A 24243-nucleotide genomic window follows, 5' to 3' on the forward strand; every position below is an offset into this window, starting at 1 on the left:
CCAAAAGGGTTGTTCTAAATTATAATCTCACCAGCAAGGTAGGAGAGGACTACTTTCACGCTACCCTTGCTAGACTTGGGTATGATAATATTATAAAAATTGATATTTGATAAGGTAAAAATAACACTTTAATTTTAAGTTAATACTTTAATTTTAATTAGGCTTTTCCCCCATTAATAGTGAGCTTAAGGATTTTATTTCATGTTCATTTTCTAGATGTATTTCCTCATTTGTTACTCAGTTCCTTTGCCCATTTATTACTGAGGGGGGGAGGTTTTTTTGGTTTATCAGTATTTATATTTTAAATATAACCATTTGCCATACTTAAAAAACTTTTCCATTAAAAAAAATTGACTTACAAACGTAAAATTTTTGTATAGCTATATCTTGACTTTTTATGATTTTTATTGCTTCTAAGCTTATATACTCTTTTCAGATGTTAGATTCTCTATCATTTTCTTCCACTCTAGTTATTACTTGGTTTTATATTTAACTCTGTATTCCACTCTGCCTTTAATTTGAGAGAGTATGAAGGGAGATAACTAAATTGCTTATTTTCACATTGCTAACCAGTTATCCCAACACACTGAATTCCTTCCCACTGTCAAGGTATGATGTCTTCCACATCACATATTAAAATCACTTATACTTAAATTATCCATTATATTTCAATAAGTCTCCCTTTAATGACAATGTGACCTATCAGAGTAGGTTTTAATAGTTGGTAGAGCTAGGTCTCACTTATTATTCTTCTGTTTCAGAATTTTTTTTGGTATTCCTCCTCAACATTTGAAATATTTTGTCAAGTTTCAGTGCATATTTATTGCCTTTGGATTCTTTTAAATGAAAAAAAAACTATGGCTACAAGAGTAATACATTTTATTTTAGAAAATTTAAAATAGAAAAAAATATAATTCCACCACCATTTTTAAAATCACTTATGTAGTACTCAGTTATATACCATGCACTGCTCTGAGTACTTACAAATATTAACTCTTTTTGTGCTATACCAACTGTCTTAGGTAAGTAGAATTTTTTTTCAAGTAGAAATAAACTAGTCTTACAGTAAAGGAGACTGATGTTATGCCTATTTTACAAATGATGACACTTGCCCAAGGTGCACAGGTGGTGGAGAGAGCCAGGGTTTTGATCAGAGCAGTGTGGTTCCACCGGCCTGTGGTGAACACTATGATGCTGCCATTCCATCAGACACAATTATTATTCATATTTTGGTGTATATACTTCCAATCTTTTACAAAGTGGAGTGTCCCTCTACATACATATGCATGTGGATCAATGCATTTAACCAGTTTCTCATTTTGGAATAATTAGTTTGCTTCCCACTTTCCCCTGTAATAAGATTGCTGAGATGTATGTTCTTGAGGCTAAATCTTTTCACACACCCACATCGTTTTATTATAAATTCTAAAACTGTAAATGCTGGATCTAATGTTCAATATATTTTAAAGGCTTGATAAATATTGTCAACTGTCCTTTGGGTAGGTGATTCCAATTTGCAGCTCTATCTGTGATATAAGGACGTGCTCCACCTCACCCGCACTAAGTCATTAAAAGAAAATACAAAAACTTTACTAATTTGGGGTCGCCGGTACCTTTTAAAAGGAATTGCATTAAAGATCCCTTAATTCCACCATTCGCTATCTACCGTGGAGAGAGAGCCCTTTTGCACGAGGAGGCACATATATAATTCACTACAGCATTGTATGTAATACTAAAAAATAAAAATGAACCTAACTTTCCCCAACCGGGGAATGGCTAAATTAGCCTGCATCTCCACACCGCGCAACGTTCTGCAGTGTTAAGGGGAAGGTAATACTGCATGTGTTAAGGCAGACGACGATAAAGGGAGACTCCCGCTGCGCTTCACCTGGGAGCGCGGCTGCTGTTGGGGTTTCTGCTTCTTGATCCGCTTTTCCGGTGTGCTCGGCTTTGCGCCAGGCCCGGGATTCTGCGGCCCTAGCCTCGGTGTCCGCACCAGCCTTACCCCCGCAACCCGCCGCCCGTCCTGGAGCCTTCTCCAAGGCGTGCCGGGAAACCGGACTCTTGGTGGTCGGGCCCTTGGGCGCCGGGACATGTTTCCGGGAGCTACTCTCAGCAGCGCACCAACCGGAAGCGTCCGTGTTGTGGCGGAAGGAGGTGCTCTCTGGAAGCAGCCGGTGGTGAAAGGAGCGTGGCGGGCAAAGATGATTCAGGCGATTCTGGTTTTCAATAACCACGGGAAGCCGCGGCTAGTCCGCTTCTACCAGCGTTTCGTGAGTGCGGCCGAGCTTCGTCACATCCTCTCGGGGCACCTGCGCCCCCTTCTCTCTCTTTGTCCCGTACGGCGCACGCGGGCATCGCCCGCTGACCTCCTAGGCCTCCTGCACCGTATACGTGATCTTCCCCAGACCGGGGCCAGTGTCAGGCCTTGTGTCCCACGCCCCGCTACCCCCGCTCTTTCCCACCCCTTCCTGGACCCCGGCATTTTTGTGACGCTTCTCGCAGTCTCAGGGCTCTATAAATGGTGTGTGTGTGTGTGGAGGGGGTGTGCCTCATGGACAACTTGAATGATTGAAATCAAATGAATCTCAAATTAATTAAACTGTTAAACGCAGTTTCACGAGGAGGAAGAAATATGCAGCTTTTTAATTATTTTGCTTTAGCTAACGGATTTGGAAAAGTGCTTTCTTGGAATTATTTTGCTTCAGTGTAGGCTGGGACCGCCCAGGAACTAGATACCTTTCACTACCTAGAGTTGAAGAAAAAGTCAGTTTGAAAGTGGGAAATGTTGAGAAATTATACGTGATAATGTGAATTTGAATTTTCCAAAGGCGTTACTCTGGAAAAAATAAACATCATTATTTGCCTCCTGCCACCCGACGTTTTATTTCTTCGTGGCTAGGTTTCAAAATGTTAAGTACGTAATTGTGAAACCGTAGAGTGGAAAGTGTCAGAAAACTTATGTTCAGGCCTGAGCAACACCTTATTTTACCTTTGTGTCAAGTTAACAAAAATCTCTTTCAGACTTCATTTCCTCTTTTGTCAAGTAGAAATGAAAAAAAAATTTTTTTTACCTTTTTCGTAGAATTTTTTAGCTAGGTTACATTTTATTATATCGATTTTATATTAACATTCAATAACACTATTCAACTTGTATTTGCATTTGTGTGTGTGTGAATTTTTCTCTCAGGTTTTTTAAAGTGTTATTGAGATACGTTACATACCATACAGTTCACCTTTTAAAAATATACAGTAGAATGGTTTTTAGTACTTTACAGAGTTATGCAACCATCACCACAATTTTAGAACATTTTCATTATCCCAAAAAGGAACCCCTTACCCATATAGCAATCATTCTGTGTTTCCCCCTCAACTCCCCCAGCCCTAGGCAACCACTAATCTACTTTCTATCTCTCTAAATTTGCCTATTCTGGACATTTCATATAAAATGGAATCATACAATATGTGGTCTTTTATGACTGGCTTCTATTACTTAGTATAACGTTTTCAAGGTTCATCTATGTTGGAGTGTGTATCTGTTCTTTATTCCTTTTTATTGCCAAACTATATTCCATTGTGTGGATGTGCCACATTTTGATTGTCCATTCATCAGTTGATATTTCCACCTGTGGCTCTTGTGAATAACGCTGCTGTGAACACTGATGTACAGGCTTTTGTGTGAGCATGTATTTTCATTTCTCTTGGGTATATATCCAGGACTAGAATTGCTGAGTCACGTAGTAACTTTATGGTGATCATTCGGAGGAACTGCCAAACTGCTTTCCAAAGTGGCTGCACCATTTTACATTCCTATCAACAATATATAAGCATTCTACCTCCCTATCAACATTTTCTATTATCTCTTTGATTAAGACATTTTAGTAGGTGTAAAGTGGATTCTTGCGGTTTCAAAAATTTTTCTAATGACTAATAATGTTGAGCATCTTTTCATGTCTTTATCGACCATTTGTTTATCTTCTTTGGAGAGCATAGGATTTTTATAAGACCTAAATTAACTCCTAAGTGAAAGTTACCTTGAAAACTGCAGAGTACTAAAAGATATGAGGGATTATTAAAATGATTGAGAGATGTAAGCAATTGGTAGTTTGCTATTTTGTTGAATTAGAAATTAGGTAACCTCACCATTTCATAGTGCTTACCCACTGACTATCACCACTTCCCTGTAGAATCAGATAAAAGGCTTTGCAAGATGTTTTGGTCAGTTTAAAAAAGTGCTGATGCTTAGCATGTTTTGTATTTCTGGGTACACAGAGTTAATCCTTTACAGCATCCTGGCGTCTGTGAGCTTTCTGAATTCTTTAAATGGAAACCAGAAAATAGTGATTGATTTACTCAAACTTACAGTGACCAGTTATTAGCAAGTTTTCATTTATCCATTTGGTAAATGAGAGAGCCACTGTATACCAGTGTAAGTCAAGGTTATGAAAAGTAATTTCTCCACAATGACATTTTCCCTGTTTTTTCCTGTTTCGTTTAAATAACTAACCATTTCAAGTCTAAATTCAATGCTGTAGAAAGAAAGGGGTTAATGTTACTTGAATCTATGTTCTGACTCTTTAAGGGAAGTCCAATCTGAAGGTTTTCTTAAGCTTTGCTACTCAAAATGTTGTCCTCAGACCAGCAGCATTGTTATCACCTGGAAACTTGTTAGAAATGCAGTCTCAGGACTTAGCCCAGACCTACTAAATTAAAATCTGCATTTTAACAACTTTCCCGGGTGATTCATTATACATTGAGATTTTTTTTGGCCCTGCCACATGGCTTGCAGAATCTTAGTTCCCCAACCAGGGATTGAAACTGTGCCTTTGGCAGTGAAAGTGCAGAGTCCTAACCACTGGACTGCCAGGGAAATCCCATTATACATTGGTCACTGGTCTAGAGCTTTTAATTACTTTTGTCTTTTTTTTTTTTTTTTTTTTTTGGCCACGCAGCATGTAGGATCTTAGTTCCCCGATTAGGGATGGAATCTGAATCCCCTGCATTGAAAGCGCCAAGTCTTAACCACTGGACCTCCAGGGAATCCCTACTTCTGCCTTAATGATTGATTTCTCCCTCCCACTATCCTTTTTTAAAAACCATACTTACTGTGAACTTCATATGTATAAATAGAAATCAAATGTGAGTTATCAAGAGATTCCGTCACAGTTGAGCTTTCTGGAGTGTAGTAAGTGAAAAAAGGTGTTTATACCTCTGCAATTGTTCAAGATTCTAATCTGTAAATAGAACATTTTCTGTCTTTCTCTGTAGTACTTTGTTGGTAACACAGCATCTTATATGTAATGTCTGTATTACCAGTACAGAAGATGGCAAATGCAGGTTTTTAAAGCACGTACACGATTACATCTTGACTTCCTTAAAGTGTTAGACCTATTAACGTTTGTTATTTGCCCTGGCATAGATGTTTTCTAGAGTAAGACAAAATATTTCAGAGCCAGGCCTTCTAGTTATTCTTTGACCTTGTATGAGAGTTTGTCAGTTCTCCTTTCCTTGGTTATTCACAGTAAAGAAATATCAGCTTACCTATCAGGATGGTAATGGTTAGGGACTAGATATCTAGGTAAATATACCCTATTTTAATTCCTGTAACAGAGCCTTGTCGTCAGTTTTTCCATAGATTCCCCTTTTACTTTTTCTCTACTCATCATTTCTATCTTTTCTGTAAACTGGTACCAAATGTTCAAATCATTCCTAGTTTGGAAGCCCTTGCCTTCCTGTCCATCCTCACTGATGGGATGTAGTTTTTCAGACTTTCCCACTGATTCACTTTATTTCTTTTATTCCATAGCCAGAAGAAATTCAACAGCAGATTATTCGAGAGACCTTCCATCTAGTTCTCAAGCGGGATGACAACATCTGTAACTTCTTGGAGGGTGGAAGGTAAATGATCAGTTTTCTCCCTATACATCCACTTTTTTTTTTTTTTTCTTTTGTGTTTCGCGGGCCTCTCACTGTTGTGGCCTCTCCCGTTGCGGAGCACGGGCTCCGGACGCGCAGGCTCAGTGACCATGGTTCACGGGCCCAGCCGCTCCACCGCATGTGGGATCTTCCCAGACCGGGGCAAGAACCCGTGTCCCCTGCATCGGCAGGTGGACTTTCAACCGCTGCGCCACCAGGGAAGCCCCCCATACATCCACTTTTGGGTGGCCTTCATCATTATTGCTTCTTCAGGCAGTACTCAAGTGTCAGGTGAGTACCTGATGCAACTTGAGCTGAGCTGAGCTAAATCTGCGCAGGGAGAGACCCAGTTCTGTTTTGGAAGCTGCTAAATGGTTGTGCTTCAGATATTTACAAGTTTGGTGCCTGGGAGGGTGGGCAGAAGAAAAGGGGAGGTAAAATGGCTTTAGGCACCTCTGCCAAATTTGGTTGCCGTTCACCTGGTAGAAATGGCCTATTGTTTGGCCTGTCCTCCCCCTTTCTGTTGGGCCCCTTCTCCTCCCTTGGCACAGAGCTTGTCTTTGATATATTCAGTTAAGATATAGGCATTTAAATGTTCCCCATCTTCCACAGTTTGATTGGTGGCTCTGACTACAAACTGATTTATCGGCATTATGCTACCCTCTATTTTGTATTTTGTGTGGATTCATCAGAGAGTGAACTTGGGATCTTGGACCTCATCCAGGTATGTGTAGCAGGTAATGATGGCAGCCACTTCAGAGAGTTTGCATGGGATTTTTGAGTAACCATCTGTAGATCCTTTTGTCAGTCTCTTTTTTGATACTTGGTGAAAGTTACTAGATGTCCACCAGATGGTGCTATGAGAAAGCTCCTTAGCAACCTTTAAAAATTCTTAGAGATTCTTCTCCAGCCCTCTCACTCCCTTAGTTTTCTTATACGAGGCAGAGTCCTAACCAGTTCTTATACCAGTTCCAATGTGTGTACTCACCCCCACCCCAAGCAATTAACTCAGTTCTCCATGGACAGTAACCAGGTGTCCCATAAATTTGCTCAATTCTGACACTGTCTACCTGGAGATAGATACCAGTCTCTCAAGTCCAGGTTGTCTGTCACCTGTGCGTCTGACTGACAGCATATAGCTTGAAGATTTCCATGATTTCCTCCTCAGGTTCAGTTTATTTGCTAGAGTGGCTCGCAGAACTTTCTAGAGAAACATTTTACTTACTAGTTTACCAGCTTAATTTAAAAGGGTATAACTTAGGAACAGCCAGATGGAAGATGGGGAAAGGGCGTGGAGTTTCTATGCCCTCTTCAGGCACGCAACTCTCCTCGAATATCCACATGTTTACTAGCTTGGAAACTCTCTGAACCCTGTCCCTTTTGGGTTTTAAGGAGGCCTCTTTGCATAGGCATGATTGATTAAATCATTGGCCATTGGTGACTGATTGAGTTTGCAGCCCCTCTCCCCTCCCCAGAGGTCTGGAAGTAGGACTGAAAGTTCCCACAATCACATGGTTGGTTCCTCTGGCAACCAGTCCCCATTCCTGGGTGCTTTCCAAAAGTCACCTTATTAACAGAACAAAAGGTACCTTTATCACTTAGGAAGTTCCAAGGTTTTTAGGAGCCCTGTGCCAGATACAAGGATGAATACCAAATATTTCTCATTATAAGTTACAGTGTCACATCATGTTTTAAGATTTTTTTCAAGTATCAAACTAAATGACATTTAAAAATGCATACTTTGTATTTTCAGTTGTAACTCCAGCCTAAAGCAAAGAAGCTTGATGTTTTATCTAGTCTGACCAATCTTGACATAGGTAAACATGTTTTTTTAGGCTTTTTGAAAATTAGAAATGGCTTATAGATTTCTTTTCATTACTTTCATGGAAACTGAGATATGTAGGGACCCTGTACTGGGAACTATTAATTTAGTACAATTCCGTCATTTTGCACATGATATTCTAGATAGGCTTTAAGAGTGACTTGAACAAGTTAAGTTGAAAGCACTCAGAAGGAGCATGCATTAAAACCTAATAACAATTATAGAAAACTCTAGCTATAGATTATAAAATTTACATGCTTATAACTATATTTTATTTTGTTAAGATAAAATTAAAGAAGCTAAATTTAATATACCTTGGGACAAATAAATGGAAATTTTAAATGTGTATTTTTATTTCAGATATACTACACTCTTCCAAAAAGTTATATACTTGGACATAGCAATTTTTAAATTTTATTTTATTATTTTCTTTTAAATTTTATTTATTTATTTTTATACAGCAGGTTCTTTTTTTTAAATTTTTTATTATTTTAATTTTTTTTTTGCGGTACGCGGGCCTCTCACTGCGGTGGCCTCTCCCGTTGCGGAGCACAGGCTCCGGACGCACAGGCTCAGCGGCCATGGCTCACAGGCCCAGCCGCTTCGCGGCATGTGGGATCTTCCCAGACCGGGGCACGAACCCATGTCCCCTGCATCGGCAGGCAGACTCTCAACCACTGCGCCACCAGGGAAGCCCTACAGCAGGTTCTTATTAGTTAGCTATTTTGTACACATTAGTGTATGTATGTCAATCCCAATCTCCCAATTCATCCCACCCTTTTTCCATCCTTAGTGTCCATACGTTTGTTCTCTACATCTGTGTCTCTGTTTCTGCCTTGCAAACCAGTTCATTTGTACCATTTTTCTAGATTCCACATATATGCGTTAATATACGATATTTGTTTTTCTCTTTCTGACTTACTTTACTCTGTATGACAGTCTCTAGGTCCATCCACATCTCTACAAGTCACTGAACTTTGTTCCTTTTTATGGCTGAGTAACATTCCATTGTATATATGTACCACATCTTCTTTATCCATTCGTCTGTCGATGGGCATTTAGGTGCTTCCATGACCTGGCTATTGAAAATAGTGCTGCAGTGAACATTGGGGTGCATGTGTCTTTTTGAATTATGGTTTTCTCTGGGTACATGCCCAGCAGTGGGATTGCTGGCTCATATGGTAATTCTGTTTTTAGTTTTTTAAGGAGCCTCCATTCTGTTCTCCATAGTGGCTATATCAGTTTACATTCCCACCAGCAGTGCAAGAGGGTTCCCTTTTCTCCACACCCTCTCCAGCACTTTTTTGTAGATTTTCTTTCTTTCTTTTTTTTAAAATTAATTAATTAATTTTTGGCTGTGTTGGGTCTTCGTTGCTGTGCATGGACTTTCTCTAGTTGCAGCGAGCGGGGGCTTGGTTGCGGTGCGCAGGCTTCTCACAGCAGTGGCTTCTCTTGTTGTGGAGCATGTGCTCTAGGTGCAAGGGCTTCAGTAGTTGTGGCATGCAGGCTCCGTAGTTGTGGCTCACAGGCTCCAGAGCGCATGCTCAGCAGTTGTGGCTCATGGACCTAGTTGCTCTGTGGCATGTGGGATCTTCCCGGACCAGGGCTTGAACCCGTGTCCCCGGCATTGGCAGGAGGACTCTTAACCACTGCACCACCAGGGCAGTCTCATTGTTTGTAGATTTTCTGATGATGTCCATTCTAACCAGTGTGAGGTGATACCTCATTGTAGTTTTGATTTGCATTTCTCTAATCATTAGTGATGCTGAGCAGCTTTTCATGTGCCTCTTGGCTCTCTGTATGTCTTCTTTGGAGAAACGTCTATTTAGGTCTTCGACCCATTTTCTGGTTGGGTTGTTTGTTTTTTTAATGTTGAGCTGCATGAGCTGATTATATATTTTGGAGATTAATCCTTTGTCCATTGATTCATTTGCAAATGTTTTCTCCCATTCTGAGGGTTGTCCTTTCGTCTTGTTTATAGTTTCCTTTGCTGTGCAAAAGCTTTTGAGTTTCATTAGGTCCCATTTATTTATTTTTGTTTTTAATACCATTACTCTAGGAGGTGGGTCAAAAAAAGATCTTGCTGTGATTTATGTCAAAGAGTGTTCTCCCTATGTTTTCCTCTAAGAGTTTTATAGTGTTCAGTCTCACATTTAGTTCTTTAATCCGTTTTGAGTTTATTTATTTATTTATTTATTTATTTTTTGCTGTATGCGGGCCTCTCACCGTTGTGGCCTCCCTCGTTGCGGAGCACAGGCTCCGGACACGCAGGCTCAGCAGCCATGGCTCACGGGCCCAGCTGCTCCGTGGCATGTGCGATCTTCCCGGACCAGGGCACGAACCCGTGTCCCCTGCATCGGCAGGTGGACTGTCAACCACTGCACCACCAGGGAAGCCCCTTTGAGTTTATTTTTGTGTATGGTGTTGGGGAGTGTTCTAATTTCATTCTTTTTCATGTAGCTGCCCAATTTTCCCAGGACCATTTATTGAAGAGACTGTCTTTTCTCCATTGTATATCCTTGCCTCCTTTGTCATAGATTAGTTGACCATAGGTGCGTGGGTTTATCTCTGGGCTTTCTGTCCTGGTCCATTGATCTATATTTCTGTTTCTGTGCCAGTACCATATTGTCTTTATTACTGTAGCTTTGTAATGTAGTCTGTAGTCAGGGAGTCTTATTCCTTCAGCTCCTTTTTTTCCCTCAAGATTGATTTGGCTATTCGGGGTCTTTTGTGTCTCCATACAGATTTTAAGATTTTTTTGTTCTGGTTCTGTAAAAAATGCCATAGGTAGTTTGGTAGGGATTGCATTGAATCTGTAGATTGCCTTGTGTAGTATACTCATTTTCAGAGTATTGATTCTTCCAATCCAATAACGTGGTATATCTCTCCATCTGTTTGTGTCATCTTTGATTTCTTTCATCGGTGTCTTACAGTTTTCTGAGTAGTTCTTTTACCTCCTTAGGTAGGTTTATTCCTAGGTATTTTATTCTTTTTGCTGCAATGGTGAATGGGATTGTTTCCTTAATTTCTTTCTGATCTTTCATTGTTAGTGTATAGGAATGCAAGAGATTTCTGTGCATTTATTTTGTATCCTGCAACTTTACCAAGTTCATTGATTAGCTCTAGTAGTTTTCTGGTGGCATCTTTAGGATTCTGTATGTAATAGTGTCGTGTATTCTGCAAACAGTGACAGTTTTACTTCTTCTTTTCCAATTTGTATTCCTTTTATTTCTTTTTCTTCTCTGATTGCCATGGCTAGGACTTTGAAGACTATGTTGAATAATAGTGGCGAGAGTGGACATCCTTGTCTTATTCCTGATCTTAGAGAAAATGCTTTCAGTTTTTCACCATTGAGAATGATGTTTGCTGTGGGTTTGTCGTATATGTCCTTTATTATGTTGAGGTAGGTTCCCTCTGTGCTCACTTTCTGGAGAGTTTTTATCATAAATGGGTGTTGAATTTTGTCAAAGCTTTTTCTGCATCTGTTGAGATGATCATATGGTTTTTATTCTTCAATTTGTTAATATGGTGTATCACATTGATTGGTTTGTGTATTTTGAAGAATCCTTGCATCCCTGGGATAAATCCCACTTGATCATGGTGTATGATCCTTTTAATGTGTTGTTGGATTCTGTTTGCTAGTATTTTGCCGAGGATTTTTGCATCTATATTCATCAGTGATATTGGCCTGTAATTTTCTTTCTTTGTGACATCTTTGTCTGGTTTTTGTATCAGGGTGATGGTGGCCTCGTAGAATGAGTTTGGGAGTGTTCCTTCCTCTGCAATTTTTTGGAAGAGTTTGAGAAGGATGGGTGTTAGCTCTTCTCTAAATGTTTGATAGAATTCACCTGTTAGGCCATCTGGTCCTGGACTTTTGTTTGTTTTCTTTGATTTCTTCAGTGATCTCTTGGTTATTTAGTAACGTATTGTTTAGCCTTCACGTGTTTGTGTGTTTTACATTTTTTTTCCCTGTAATTTATTTCTAATCTCATAGCATTGTGGTCAGAAAATATGCTTGATATGATTTCAGTTTTCTTAAATTTACCGAGCCTTGATTTGTGACCCAAGCTGTTATCTATCCTGGAGAATGTTCTGTGTGCACTTGAGAAGAAAGTGTAATCTGCTGTTTTCGGATGGAATGTCCTATAAATATCAATTAAATCTGTCTGGTCTATTGTATCATTTAAAGCTTGTGTTTCCTTATTAATTTTCTGTCTGGATGATCTGTCCATTGGTGTAAGTGAGGTGTTAACATCCCCCACTATTATTGTGTTACTGTTGATTTCCTTTTATATAGCTGTTAGCATTTGCCTTATGTATTGTGGTGCTCCTTTGTTGGGTGCATATATATTTATAATTGTTATATCTTCTTCTTGGATTGATCCCATGATCATTATGTAGTGTCCTTCCTTGTCTCTTGTAGCATTCTTTATTTTAAAGTCTATTTTATCTGATATGAGCATTGTTACTCCAGCTTTCTTTTGATTTCCATTTGCACGGGAAATCTTTTTCTATCCCCTCACTTTCAGTCTGTATGTGTCCCTAGGTCTGAAGTGGGTCTCTTGTAGACAACATATATATGGGTCTTGTTTTTGTATCCACTCAGTGAGCCTGTGTCTTTTGGTTCCAGTATTTAATCCATTCACATTTAAGGTAGTTATTGATATGTATTTTCCTATTACCATTTTCTTAATTGTTTTGGGTTTGTTTTTGTAGGTCCTTTTCTTCTCCTGTGTTTCCCATGAGAAGGCCCTTCAGCATTTGTTGTAGAGCTGGTTTGGTGGTTCTGAATTCTCTTAGGTTTTGCTTGTCTTTAAAGCTTTTGATTTCTCCATCAAATCTGAATGAGATCCTTGCCGGGTAGAGTAATCTTGGTTGTAGGTTCTTCCCTTTCATCACTTTAAATATATTGTGCCACTCCCTTCTGGCTTGTAGAGTTTCTTCTGAGAAATCAGCTGTTAACCTTATGGGAGTTCCCTTGTATGTTATTTGTCGTTTTTCCCTTGTTGCTTTTAATAATTTTTCTTTGTCTTTAACTTTTGTCAGTTTGATTACTATGTGTCTTGGCGTGTTTCTCCTTGGGTTTAGCCTGCCTGGGACTCTCTGTGCTTCCTGGAGTTGGGTAGCTGTTTCCTTTCCCATGTTAGGGAAGTTTTAGGGAAGTTTTCAAATGTAATCTCTTTAAATATTTTCTTGGGTCCTGTCTCTCTTCTCCTTCTGGGATGCCTATAATGTGAATGTTGGTGCATTTAATGTTGTCCCAGAGGTCTCTTAGGCTGTCTTCATTTCCTTTCATTTTTTTTTTTTCTTTATTCTGTTCCATAGCAGTGAATTCCACCATTCTGTCTTCCAGGTCACTTATCCATTTTTCTGTCACAGTTATTCTGCTATTGATTCCTTCTAGTGTATTTTTCATTTCAGTTATTGTATTGTTCATCTCTGTTTGTTCTTTAATTCTTCTAGGTGTTTATTCTTTAATTCTTCTAGGTCTTTGTTAAATATTTCTTGCTTTTTCTCGATCTTTGCCTCCATTCTTTTTCTGAGGTCCTGGATCATCTTCACTGTCATTATTCTGAATTCTTTTTCTGGAAGGTTGCCTATCTCCACTTCATTTATTGTTTTTCTGGGGTTTTATCTTATTCTTTCATCTGGTACATAGTCCTCTGCTTTTTCATTTTGTGTATCTTTCTCTGCATGTGGTTTTCGTCCCACATGCTGCAGGATTGTAGTTCTTGCTTCTTTTGTCTCCCCTCTCTTACGTTTTATTTATTTATTTACACCCATTCACGTTCAGAAAATGACTTAAAATGGTTAGTTTTAAATTTTCATATAGTATATTCACTTATCATATATAAAAATATAAATAAATACTAGAAACATCCAAAAAAGATTCATCTCTAAGATAATTTTAAATGCTTTTTTTTTTTTGGCTGCATTGGGTCTTTGTTGCTGCCTGTGGGCTTTCTCTAGTTGCGGTGAGTGGGGGCTACTCTTCTGAGTGGGCTTCTCATTGCAGTGGCTTCTTTTGTTGCAGAGCACGGGCTCTAGGCATGCAGGCTTCAGTAGTTGCAGTGCGCGGGCTTTAGTATTTGCAGCATGCAGGCTCAGTAGTTGTGGCACGCAGGCCCTAGAGTGCATGGGCTTCAGTAGTTGTGGCACGTGGGCTCAGTAGTTGTGGCGTGTGGGCTCTAGTGCTCAGGCTCAGTAGTTGTGGCGGACGGACTTAGTTGCTCCGCAGCATGTGGGATCTTCCCAGACCAGGGATCGAACCCATGTCCCCTGCATTGGCAGGCGGATTCTTAACCACTGCACCACCAGGGAAGTCCCTTTAAATTCTTTCTTAACACCTGAGTTCGATTGGACATTGAGAGTCAATGTGGCATAACAGGAAGAGCTCAAGATCTAGAATCAGAAAACCTGGATTTGAATCATGGATCCACCATCTGATATAGAACTACTAGGTTGTAAAAATGGAACAGACTTACAGGTACAGAGAACAAATGGGTGGTTGCCAGAGGGAAGGGGGATGGAGGTGGAGGGCAAAATAGGTGAAGGGGATTAAGAGGTACAAACCTCCAGTTATAAAATAAATGAGCCACAAAGATATAATATACGGCTTAAGGAATATAGTCAATAATATTTTAATAACTTTGTTTTGAAAGAGATGGTTGCTAGACTTACCTTGGTGATTGTATCATAATGTATGCAAATGTCAAATCACTATGTAGTATATCTGAAACTAACATAATGTTGTATGTTAACTGTATTTCAACTAAAAAAACCCGAAATACTAGGTTGTAGAATTCAGTTGTGACAATGTACTGTATATTATTGTACACTGTAGAATGCTATAGGAATGTGCATATAATAAGTGTATTAGAAAATAAAGGTAAAATATATAGTGGTAATATATTTTTAAAATTGAGATGCAGTTATTAGAGGAGATGCACTTCAAGACAAAAGAGAAATGCATATTAACAAGACAAAATGAGAAGTGTAACTTTATAATGTCGTGGACATTTATTAAATGCTTAGCATGCACTGGATTTGGGAAGATAGATAAAGAAAAGGTAAAAATAATAGGAACTAAGAGTTTTCATCATTGAAAAGACAATAAAATCAGTAAATAGTTTTCCTAATATAAAGAGGATAAAAGTCAGAAATAGAAAGCATTAAAATGTTTTAGTGGATGATATACATAGTTATAATGCCAATATATTTGAAATAGCTGACCTCAAAAAATAAATATCCAAAGACACTGAATCCAATATCAGGATGAAATAAGAAAGGTAAAATGAAAAACTGACTCCCTAATAGACTCAGTAGATTTTAGTACAGTAAGACCTCTATTATGTAAGTTATTTTTTAGACTCAGACTAAAAAATCATACTGCTTAAGTGTATTTTATGGAGTAAATTGGTTATGATCCAAAAGCTTCTCACAAAGAAAATGTGAGTCAGATACTGCATTTAAAAAAAAATTATTTTATTTTTGGCTGCGTTGGGTCTTCGTTGCTGTGCGCAGGCTTTCTCTAGTTGCGGAGAGCGGGGGCTACTGCTTGTTGCCGTGCGCAGGCTTCTCATTGCAGTGGCTTCTCTTGCTGCGGAGCACAGGCTCTAGGTGCGCGGGCTTCGGTAGTTGCGGCACGTGGGCTCAGTAGTTGTGGCTTGCGGGCTGGAGCACAGGCTCAGTAGTTGTGGTGCACAGGCTTAGTTACTCTGCAGCATGTGGGATCTTCCTGGACCAGGGATTGAACCTGTGTACCCTGCATTGGCAGGCAGATTCTTAACCACTGCACCACCAGGGAAGTCCCTGATATTGCATATTTTTATTGGACAGAATTATTAAATAAAATCTTAGCGAATAATCAGTTGAACCAAGGAGTCATGAGACCTGGCTCTTGTTTTGGACTCTCCTGTTAGCAAGCAGCATGGTCTTAAATCATTTAAGTTTTGTTGGCGTTAGGGTTTTTGTTTTATGTTTTGGCTCTGTGTGTGTGTGTGTGTGTGTGTGTGTGTGTGTGTGTGTTTATTTTTATTTATAAGTATACTAGGTGTTCTTTCTAGCTCTAAAATTCTTTCTCAGGAATACTGCATGCTAGAAGAATTATTTATTATGTCCAAATAATCTTTATTCCAAGGATACAAGTCAGTTTAACAATGACATATTTTTAGAGTCTCTGTTACAACAGTGAGAAAAATATAACTAATATAATTTCATCAGTACGTGCCGAGAGAAATGATTACCCAAATTATGTTTCTGAAATACTCTTAGATTGGAATAGGAAGCATTTTTACTTGATTATTTAGTGCATGTTTTCTTTATTCAGTATAAACTATTGTTGAAGAAGTAATACACTTATGTGATTCAAAATTCAAAAGGAATACCAAGAGTATACAGTGGAAAACATCTTTCTTCTCTTCTCCCCCAGTCACCCAGAAACAGCCAATTTTAGTTTTAAAACCAAGAGCCAGAGCCAGTGTTATCTCAGGGGAGAAATATACAGGCATTTATGAAAACAAGGTGTCTCCTCTTACTGTTATTCTAATTTGAGCAAACATTTGTAATGAGTGATTAAAAAAGAAATGAAGAAGTAACATAGTAAAGGAGGAGAGAGGTAAGTTATTACTGTAAGAGAGCCTGATTATGTACCTAGTAAACCTTAAAAAAAGGGGGGAGATTGTGGCAAGTAATGAATGATATGAGCAACACGGCAGAATATGAGATCAGTTCGTCAAAATTGAATTTCCTATTTTTTGTGAAAACAGCTAGGAAATTCATAATTAAAGAAATTTCACTTACAGTAGTGACAAAGGATATTTAGTGTTTAGAAATTAACTTAGTATGGAATAGTTGATATTGATTCCAATAAAATTATAAAATCTTTGTTTATTTATTTATTTATTTGGCTGCATTGGGTCTTCGTTGCAGCACGTGGGATCTTTAGTTGCTGCATGTGGGATCTAGTTTCCTGACCAGGCATCGAACCCAGGCCCCCTGCATTTGGGAGCATGGAGTCTTAGCCACTGGACCACCAGTGAAGTCCCTACAATTGTAAAATTTTAAAGGAAAATCATAAAGGAATACTTGAAATCAGTGGAGCTATAAGCCCCATATTGGGAAGAGTTGAGCAAAGATGACAGTAGTAATCAATAGATTAAATGGGGAACCAAGTATAAATCCAGAAGATCTTTTTTTTAAAAAATTTTTTTTTGGCCATGCCACATGGCATGCGGGATCTTAGTTCCCCAACCAGGGATCCAACCCGTGTCCCCTCCAGTGGAAGCACGGAGTCTCAACCACTGGACTGCCAGGGAAGTCCCAATCCAGGAGATCGTATAGAACTTGGTAAAGAGAAAGTTCATGAGGAAAAGTGAATGGCCAAGAAATGCAGAAGTATGTTCTGAGGGAAGAAGGGCAGTAATGAGTGACTGGCTTCACTAGGCTTCAGAATATATAATGGTTGCAGATGAAATTATTATCTACCTAGAAATTCCAAAACAATCAACTGGAAAACAATTAGAATGAGCAATATAGTTCAGTAAGGGACTGGATACAAGTTTAATGTATAAAAACTAATAGCTTTCCCTTAGCAATAATAAGTTAGAAAATATAATATTTAAAAGGGGCCCATTCACAGTAGGAAAACCTTCCTTAAGATACCCAAGAATAAATGTAAAAAATGTGTAAGATCTATATGAAGAAAACTTTAAAATTCTACTGAAAATATGATAAAAGAGCAAAATAAATGAATAAAACATACGCTTTGCCTGTGGAAAAACTTTTAAAACTGTCAGTACAGTTGACCCTTGAACAGCACAGGGGTTAGAGGTGCTGACCCACCATGCTGTCGAAAATCCCTATATAATTTACAGTAGGCCCTCCTGTATACCCAGTTCCTCCGTGTACACGGTTCCTCCATATCCGTGGTTCTGCGTCTTCAGATTCAACCAACTGGGGATTGTATAATACTATAGTGTTTACTATTGAAAAAAATCTGAGTGTAAGTGGACCCGCACTGTTCAAACCTGTGTTGGTCAAGTGTCAGCTGTACTTCCAGCTTATAAATTACTGAAAACCCAATCAGAATCCCAATAAGATTATTGCTGTTTTTTAAATAATTTTTATTGTGAAATGTATATACAAAAACTACGGAAAACATGCCTATGCAGTTTGAGGAATGCCGATAAAATGAAACTCTCACCCAGATTAAGAAATAGTACATTGCTAGTACCTCAAAGCCCCCGTATGTCCCTCCTCAGTTCCGTCCCCCTTGTTCATTGCATCCTTCTTCAGACTTTTTAAAGACTTTATTTATTTATTTTCCTTCTTTTCTTTTTCTTTTTTTTTTGGCTGTGTTGGGTCTTTATTGCGGCTTACGGGCTTCTCTCTAGTTGTGGTGTGTGGGTTTTCTCTCTCCAGTTGTGGCGTGTGGGCTCCAGAGTGAGTGGGCTTTGTAGTTTTTGCAGCACGTGGGTTCTCTCGTTGAGGCACTCGAGCTCAGTAGTTGTGGCACATGGGTTTGGTTGCCGCATAGCATGTGGGATCTTAGTTCCCCAACCAGGGATCGAACCTGCATCCCTTGCATTGCAAGGTGGATTCTTTACCACTGGACTACCAGGGAAGTCCCTTTCTTCAGACTTTTAAGTTGATCATTGCTTTGCTTCTCTTTATAGTTTTATCATGTGATGTATATTCCCTAAATGATACTTTGTTAGTTTGGAAAAACTGAGTGTAAGTAGTTGTGTAAGGAAAGGATAATTTGCCACTACTAGATGAAAGCTCCCGCAAGAAGATAAGCTGAACAGTGTCACCATCTGACTTCAGTATCCCTGAGGGTTTACAAGAGGCCTTTCTGAGGAAGTCTGAGGGCAAGCTCATGTGAGTGATTCTGGGGAAACTTAGAGCTCACCGTAGTTGGGGCCTTAGCCTTTGGCTGTCTTGGAGGAACATGGACAGGAGGAATGGACCACTGTGTATTTTCTGCTTCTCACCTTTTCATAACTTCTGTATTTCAAGAGTAAATCAAAGCAGAACATTTCAATGGGGGATGGGTAAAATGAGTATTCTCAGCTGATCCAGGTGGCAGAGCAGTAGAACAGATACTAGATGGTTTGATTGTTTCCATTTTCCTTTTTTTTTATTAGTTTGATTGTTTTCATTTTCCTTTTTTTTAATTAACCCAAATAGAACTACTGTAAGTCTTTATGCAAACTGTTGTGTCTCTTCACACCCCAATGAAATTCCTGGGTCAGGGGATAATATTTCTAATTATAATTCATGTTGCTAGATAGATATTCGGGAAGGTTATATTAATTTATAATGCTTCCTGAAGTATATGAGTTTATGTTTCTTCCTAACTCCAGCATTGAAATACGTCATTTTTAATTTCTACTCGGAGGTGAGTGGTACCTCACAAATGTCTGAATTTTTATTTTTATTAATCATGCCAACTTTTCCCATGTGTGAATTTATTTATTATTATTTTTTTTTTTGCGGTACACGGGCCTCTCACTGTTGTGGGCTCTTCTGTTGCGGAGCACAGGCTCCAGACGTGCAGGCTCAGCAGCCATGGCTCACGGGCCTAGCCGCTCTGCGACATGTGGCATCTTCCTGGACCGGGGCACGAACCCGTGTCCCCTGCATCGGCAGGCAGACTCTCAACCACTGCGCCACCAGGGAAGCCCCCATGTGTGAATTTACAGTGTTCTTTTTCATGTAAACCTTTTGTAATATAATTGAAACATTTGTCCAGTTAAGTCTAGTTCCTGGTTTATAATATTATATTTCATTTATTGTAAGATACACATTTTTTCACACTTTAATAACTAACATGAGGATGTATATTACAGTAGATGACATCTTACAGTTACAATTGACAGCATTTTTTTCTTTGTTAATACAAAAATAATGGTTTGTCTTATAGTCAATGAAAAAGTAATTCTTTGTATATTTTTGTTTATTTTAAAACTAACTTTTTTCTAAACGATTCTATTAAATGTGAATAATCCATTTATACCTCCTCTTGTTGAAGAAACCTTAATATATAATATGTTAAGTTTAGAGTAAAATCCAAACTCCCTATCACAACCTGCAAGGCCCGACATGGTCTGGCTCCTTTGTCTCTCTCTGTCCGATCTCACCATATACACTGTCACCTTCACTGTAGCCATTCCAGCCTTCTTTCTGCTCCTCAGGTCCAAGTACATTTTTGCTTCAGGGCCTTTGCACCTGTTCTATCCACTGGCGTGATTTTTCCCAGGTGTTTCCCTCTTCAGCTCTTCAAAAGACTGGCTTCTTCATTCATGACGCAGCTCAAATGTTAATCCTCAGAGAGACTTTCTTGACACTCTGAAGTAACCCCCATCACATCATCCTATTTACTTCCTTCAGAGCATGTGTGACAATGGAAAAGATCTTGTTTATCTGCCTCATTCTTCCCACACCCAGAACATAACCAGACAAGAATGTGACTTGCTGACTGAGGTATCCCCAGAGTACACCCGTGTATGCCTAGTGCACAGTAATCACTCGCTATTTAGTGTTTACTCTTCACTTTGTTCCACTGAGTTATGTTTCTCTTTCTGTGTTAATTTTGCACTGTTTTACTTGTATGTTAATATAGGTTCATATCCCAGTAAGACCGGTTATTCCCCTTGGGTGCGGTTCTTTTTCAGAATATTCTCCAATAGTTATAACCATTTATTCATCCTTATACATTTTTGAATAATTTGTAAAGGTCCCAAAAGTCCCTGTTGGATTTTAATTAGAAGTGAATTTAAAGTAGCATTTCCTTGCATTTATTCATTCCTTTCAAATCTTACATTACAGTTTTGTTTTTCAAAAAAGGTCCTAATATCCCATGGTTTATTCTGGAGTTTTAGGATATTAAGCTTTTTTTTTTTTTTTTTTTTTTGCGGTACGCAGGCCTCTCACTGTTGTGGCCTCTCCTGTTACGGAGCACAGGCTCCAGACGTGCAGGCCCAGCGGCCATGGCCTACGGGCCCAGCCGCTCCGCGGCATGCGGGATACTCCCGGACCGGGGCACGAACCCATGTCTCCGGCATCAGCAGGTGGACTCCCAACCACTGCGCCACCAGGGAGGCCCAGGATATTAAGCTTTTATTCATCATTATATTCACAAATATTTCTTTACCATTATACAGCCGTCCCTCTAATTCTTACTTTACGCTCTTCATTATTTGCACTTCACCATAGTTGAAACTATCCACTTTATGTTTATCTCCTCTACTTCTTCACTAGTCATAAGTTTATCTTCCAGTTGGGACAAAATTCCAAATCATTTGTTTTCAATTAAAAAATGTTTTAATAAGTTTTTAGCACAAAGATTATTTAAATCTTTTTAACACACACAAGATTTATTTCAGTATATTCTGAGATATGGAACTGAGTTTCTTTTTCTCTGTATCATGTTCCAGGTTCTTCAAATTATTCAGTCTCCCATTGTTTTGCTACTTCTAGTTTAACTTAAATTTCTGTATAAATGTAGGCCCCTTTTTGGAATTTCAAGTACATTGTTTTGGGTTTTTTAAATTATACAAGTAGTACCTGGATATATTCTTTTTATTTAAAAAAGTAAGGTTTTTTTTTTAAAAGTTTTATTGGGATATAATTCACATACCATACAGTTTATCCATTTGAAGTGTGTAATTGAGTGGATTTTAGTATATTCACAGAGTTGTATAGCCATCATCACAACCAATTTTAGAACATTTTCATCACCCCAAAAAGAAACCTCTTACTCATTATAGTCACTTCCCATTTCCCTCCAACTGCCTCCTAACTCCAGCCCTAGGCAACCATTAATTTACTTCCTGTATCTATAGTTTTGCCTATTATGGACATTTCATAAAAATAGATTTGTATAATATGTGGTCCTTCTGGACCACAGAAGGACCACAGAAGACTGGCTTCTTTAGCATAATAGTTTCAATATCCATCTATTGTTGTAGCATGTATCAGTATTCCATTCCTTTTTTTTAATTATTAATTTTTATTGGAGTATAGTTGATTTACAATGTTGTGTTAGTTTCTTCTGTACAGCAAAGTGAATCAGTTATACATATACATATTATCTACTCTTTAGATTCTTTTCCCATATAGGTCATTAAATATATTAAGTAAATATATTAAGTATAATGGAGAAGTCCTCCCCCTTAGCATTCACTCCCCTCTCATATACCACTCCTCTTTCTAGAGGTAGCCACTATTAAGCCTTTTAATGCATGTACACACACAGACACACACACACATGTCACATACATTATTTAATTTTTAAGTAAAAAGTAATCTCACTACATACATAGTTCTGCAACTTGCTTTTTTAATCACTTAGAAGTCTTGGCACTTTTTCCACTTCATATATGCTTTTTAGTGATGCATGATTTTCCACAATATTAATATATCATAGTCTTTTATTTATAATCTTTTATTCAGTACCCTACCTGTGGGCATTCAGGTTTCTCCCAGTTTCTTCCTATTGCAAATTATTGTGCAATGATATCCTTGCACATGCATCTGTATGCACGTGTGTTAGTTTCTTTAGGATAGATTCCTAAAATTGGAATTGCTGCTTTAATTAAAGATGTGTGCTTTTTTTTTATATAATTTTTTTTTAGATGTTGGGGGTAGGAGTTTATTAATTTACTTATTTTTGCAGTGTTGGGTCTTCGTTTCTGTGCGAGGGCTTTCTCTAGTTGTGGCAAGTGGGGGCCACTCTTCATCACGGTGCGCGGGCCTCATCGCGGCCTCTCTTGTTGCAGAGCACAGGCTCCAGACGCGCAGGCTCAGTAGTTGTGGCACACGGGCTCACTTGCTCTGCGGCATGTGGGATCTTCCCAGACCAGGGCTCAAACCCCTGTCCCCTGCATTAGCAGGCAGCTTCTCAACCACTGCGCCACCAGGGAAGCCCAAAGATGTGTGCTTTTTAAATTGTTAGGTAGTGCCTAATTGCCTCTCCCCAAAGTCCTATTTCCCCATAACCTTACCAGCTTTAAATATTAAGGATATTTTCAAATGTTTGCCGTCTTATGGGTGAAAAAATAGAAATTTGTTGTTTTCCCTAGCATGCTTGAATACTAGTGAGGCCACATATCTTTTACTGTTTACCAGTCATTTTGTATTTGAAAATGTCTGACCATAGCATTTGTCCACTTTTCTAATGGCTCATTTGTTTTTGTTTTTTAAAATCTATTTATTTATTTATTTTTAAATTTTTTGGCTGCATTGGGTCTTTGTTGCTGTGCGCGGCCTTTCTCTAGTTGCGGCGAGCAGGGGCTACTCTTCGTTGTGGTGTGTGGGCTTCCCATTGCGGTGGCTTCTCTTGTAGTGGAGCATGGGCTCTAGGCACGTGGGCTCAGTAATTGTGACGCGCAGGCTCAGTAGTTGTGGCGCACGGGCTTAGTTGCTCCGCGGCATGTGGGATCTTCAGTTGTAGCGTATGGGCTCAGTTGTTTCATGGCATGTGGGATCTTCCCGGACCAGGGCTCAAGCCAGTATCCCCTGCATTGGCAGGCAGATTCTTAACCACTGCGCCACTGCGTCCGGCTCATTTGTTTTATTCATTTGTAAGCGTTTGTTTTTTTCCTAACTTTATGGATACTAATCCTTTTCTGTTATATTTATTGCAGATATTTTCTCCTAGTCCATTTGTCTTTTAACTTTATATAGTTTGGTTTGCTTGTCTTTCTTCTTGTAGCTTGAAGGTATATAAAAATATTCTCCAGTATTGCCATTGCTTTTTTTTTTTCTTTTGAGAAAACCATTTTTATTATTATCACCACCCAGCTTATTTGTGCTTGATTATGTAGCACATTGGCCAGATTGTCTAAAGAGATCTACATAACATTTCTTTCATGTTTCAAGAGATGAAAATAACTGTAAAAAGTTAACAAAAGTACACAAGACAGTGGATGCAAAAAAATCTGTGTGTGAGATTTTATCCCATGTGCAGCTTTTATATATTTGAAAAGTAGAATTCATGAGCTAAAAAATATTGTCCTATCAAGTTTGTTTTTTTAAATTTTATTTATTTTTGGCTGCGCTGGGTCTTCGTTGCTGTGCGTGGGCTTTCTCTAGTTGTGGTGAGCAGGGACTACTCTTTGTTGCTGTGCGCGTGCTTCTCGTTGCGGAGCACGGGCTCTAGGTGTGCAGGATTCAGTAGTTGAAGCACGCAGGCTTGGTAGTTGTGACATGTGGGCTCTAGGGCACGCGGGCTTCAGTAGTTGTGGTGCGCAGGCTCAGTAGTTGTGGCTTGCAGACGCTAGAGCGCAGGCTCAGTAGCTGTGGTGCAAGGGCTTAGTTGCTCCATGGCATGTGGGATCTTCCCGGACCAGGGATCAAACCCATGTCCCCGGCATTGGCAGGTGGATTCTTAACCACTGCACCACCAGGGAAGTCCCCTCCTATCAAGTTTGGTAGAAGTAGATTTAACCTGATTTTAACACTAACACCATTATCATTGATTTAATAGTTATAAAAAATGA

At 39.0% G+C, this 24243-nt stretch overlaps 1 protein-coding gene across 1 annotated transcript in view; it reads left to right on the plus strand.

Annotated features, from left to right (window-relative positions):
- Positions 1-2133: 2133 nt before the first annotated feature.
- LOC114904245 (AP-3 complex subunit sigma-2) overlaps positions 2134-24243 on the plus strand; it is a 61506-nt gene continuing 39396 nt past the window's right edge. Inside the window, exons 1-3 of the mRNA XM_029237937.1 lie at positions 2134-2273; positions 5807-5898; positions 6529-6640. Coding sequence (XP_029093770.1) covers positions 2205-2273; positions 5807-5898; positions 6529-6640 — 273 coding nt within the window. The 5' untranslated portion in view covers positions 2134-2204. The remainder of the gene's footprint in view (positions 2274-5806; positions 5899-6528; positions 6641-24243) is intronic.

The sequence above is a fragment of the Monodon monoceros genome, unplaced genomic scaffold (genome assembly GCF_005190385.1).
Source record: "Monodon monoceros isolate NGI ecotype Baffin Bay Population unplaced genomic scaffold, NGI_Narwhal_1 Super_Scaffold_21, whole genome shotgun sequence".
Classification (NCBI taxonomy): domain Eukaryota; kingdom Metazoa; phylum Chordata; class Mammalia; order Artiodactyla; family Monodontidae; genus Monodon; species Monodon monoceros.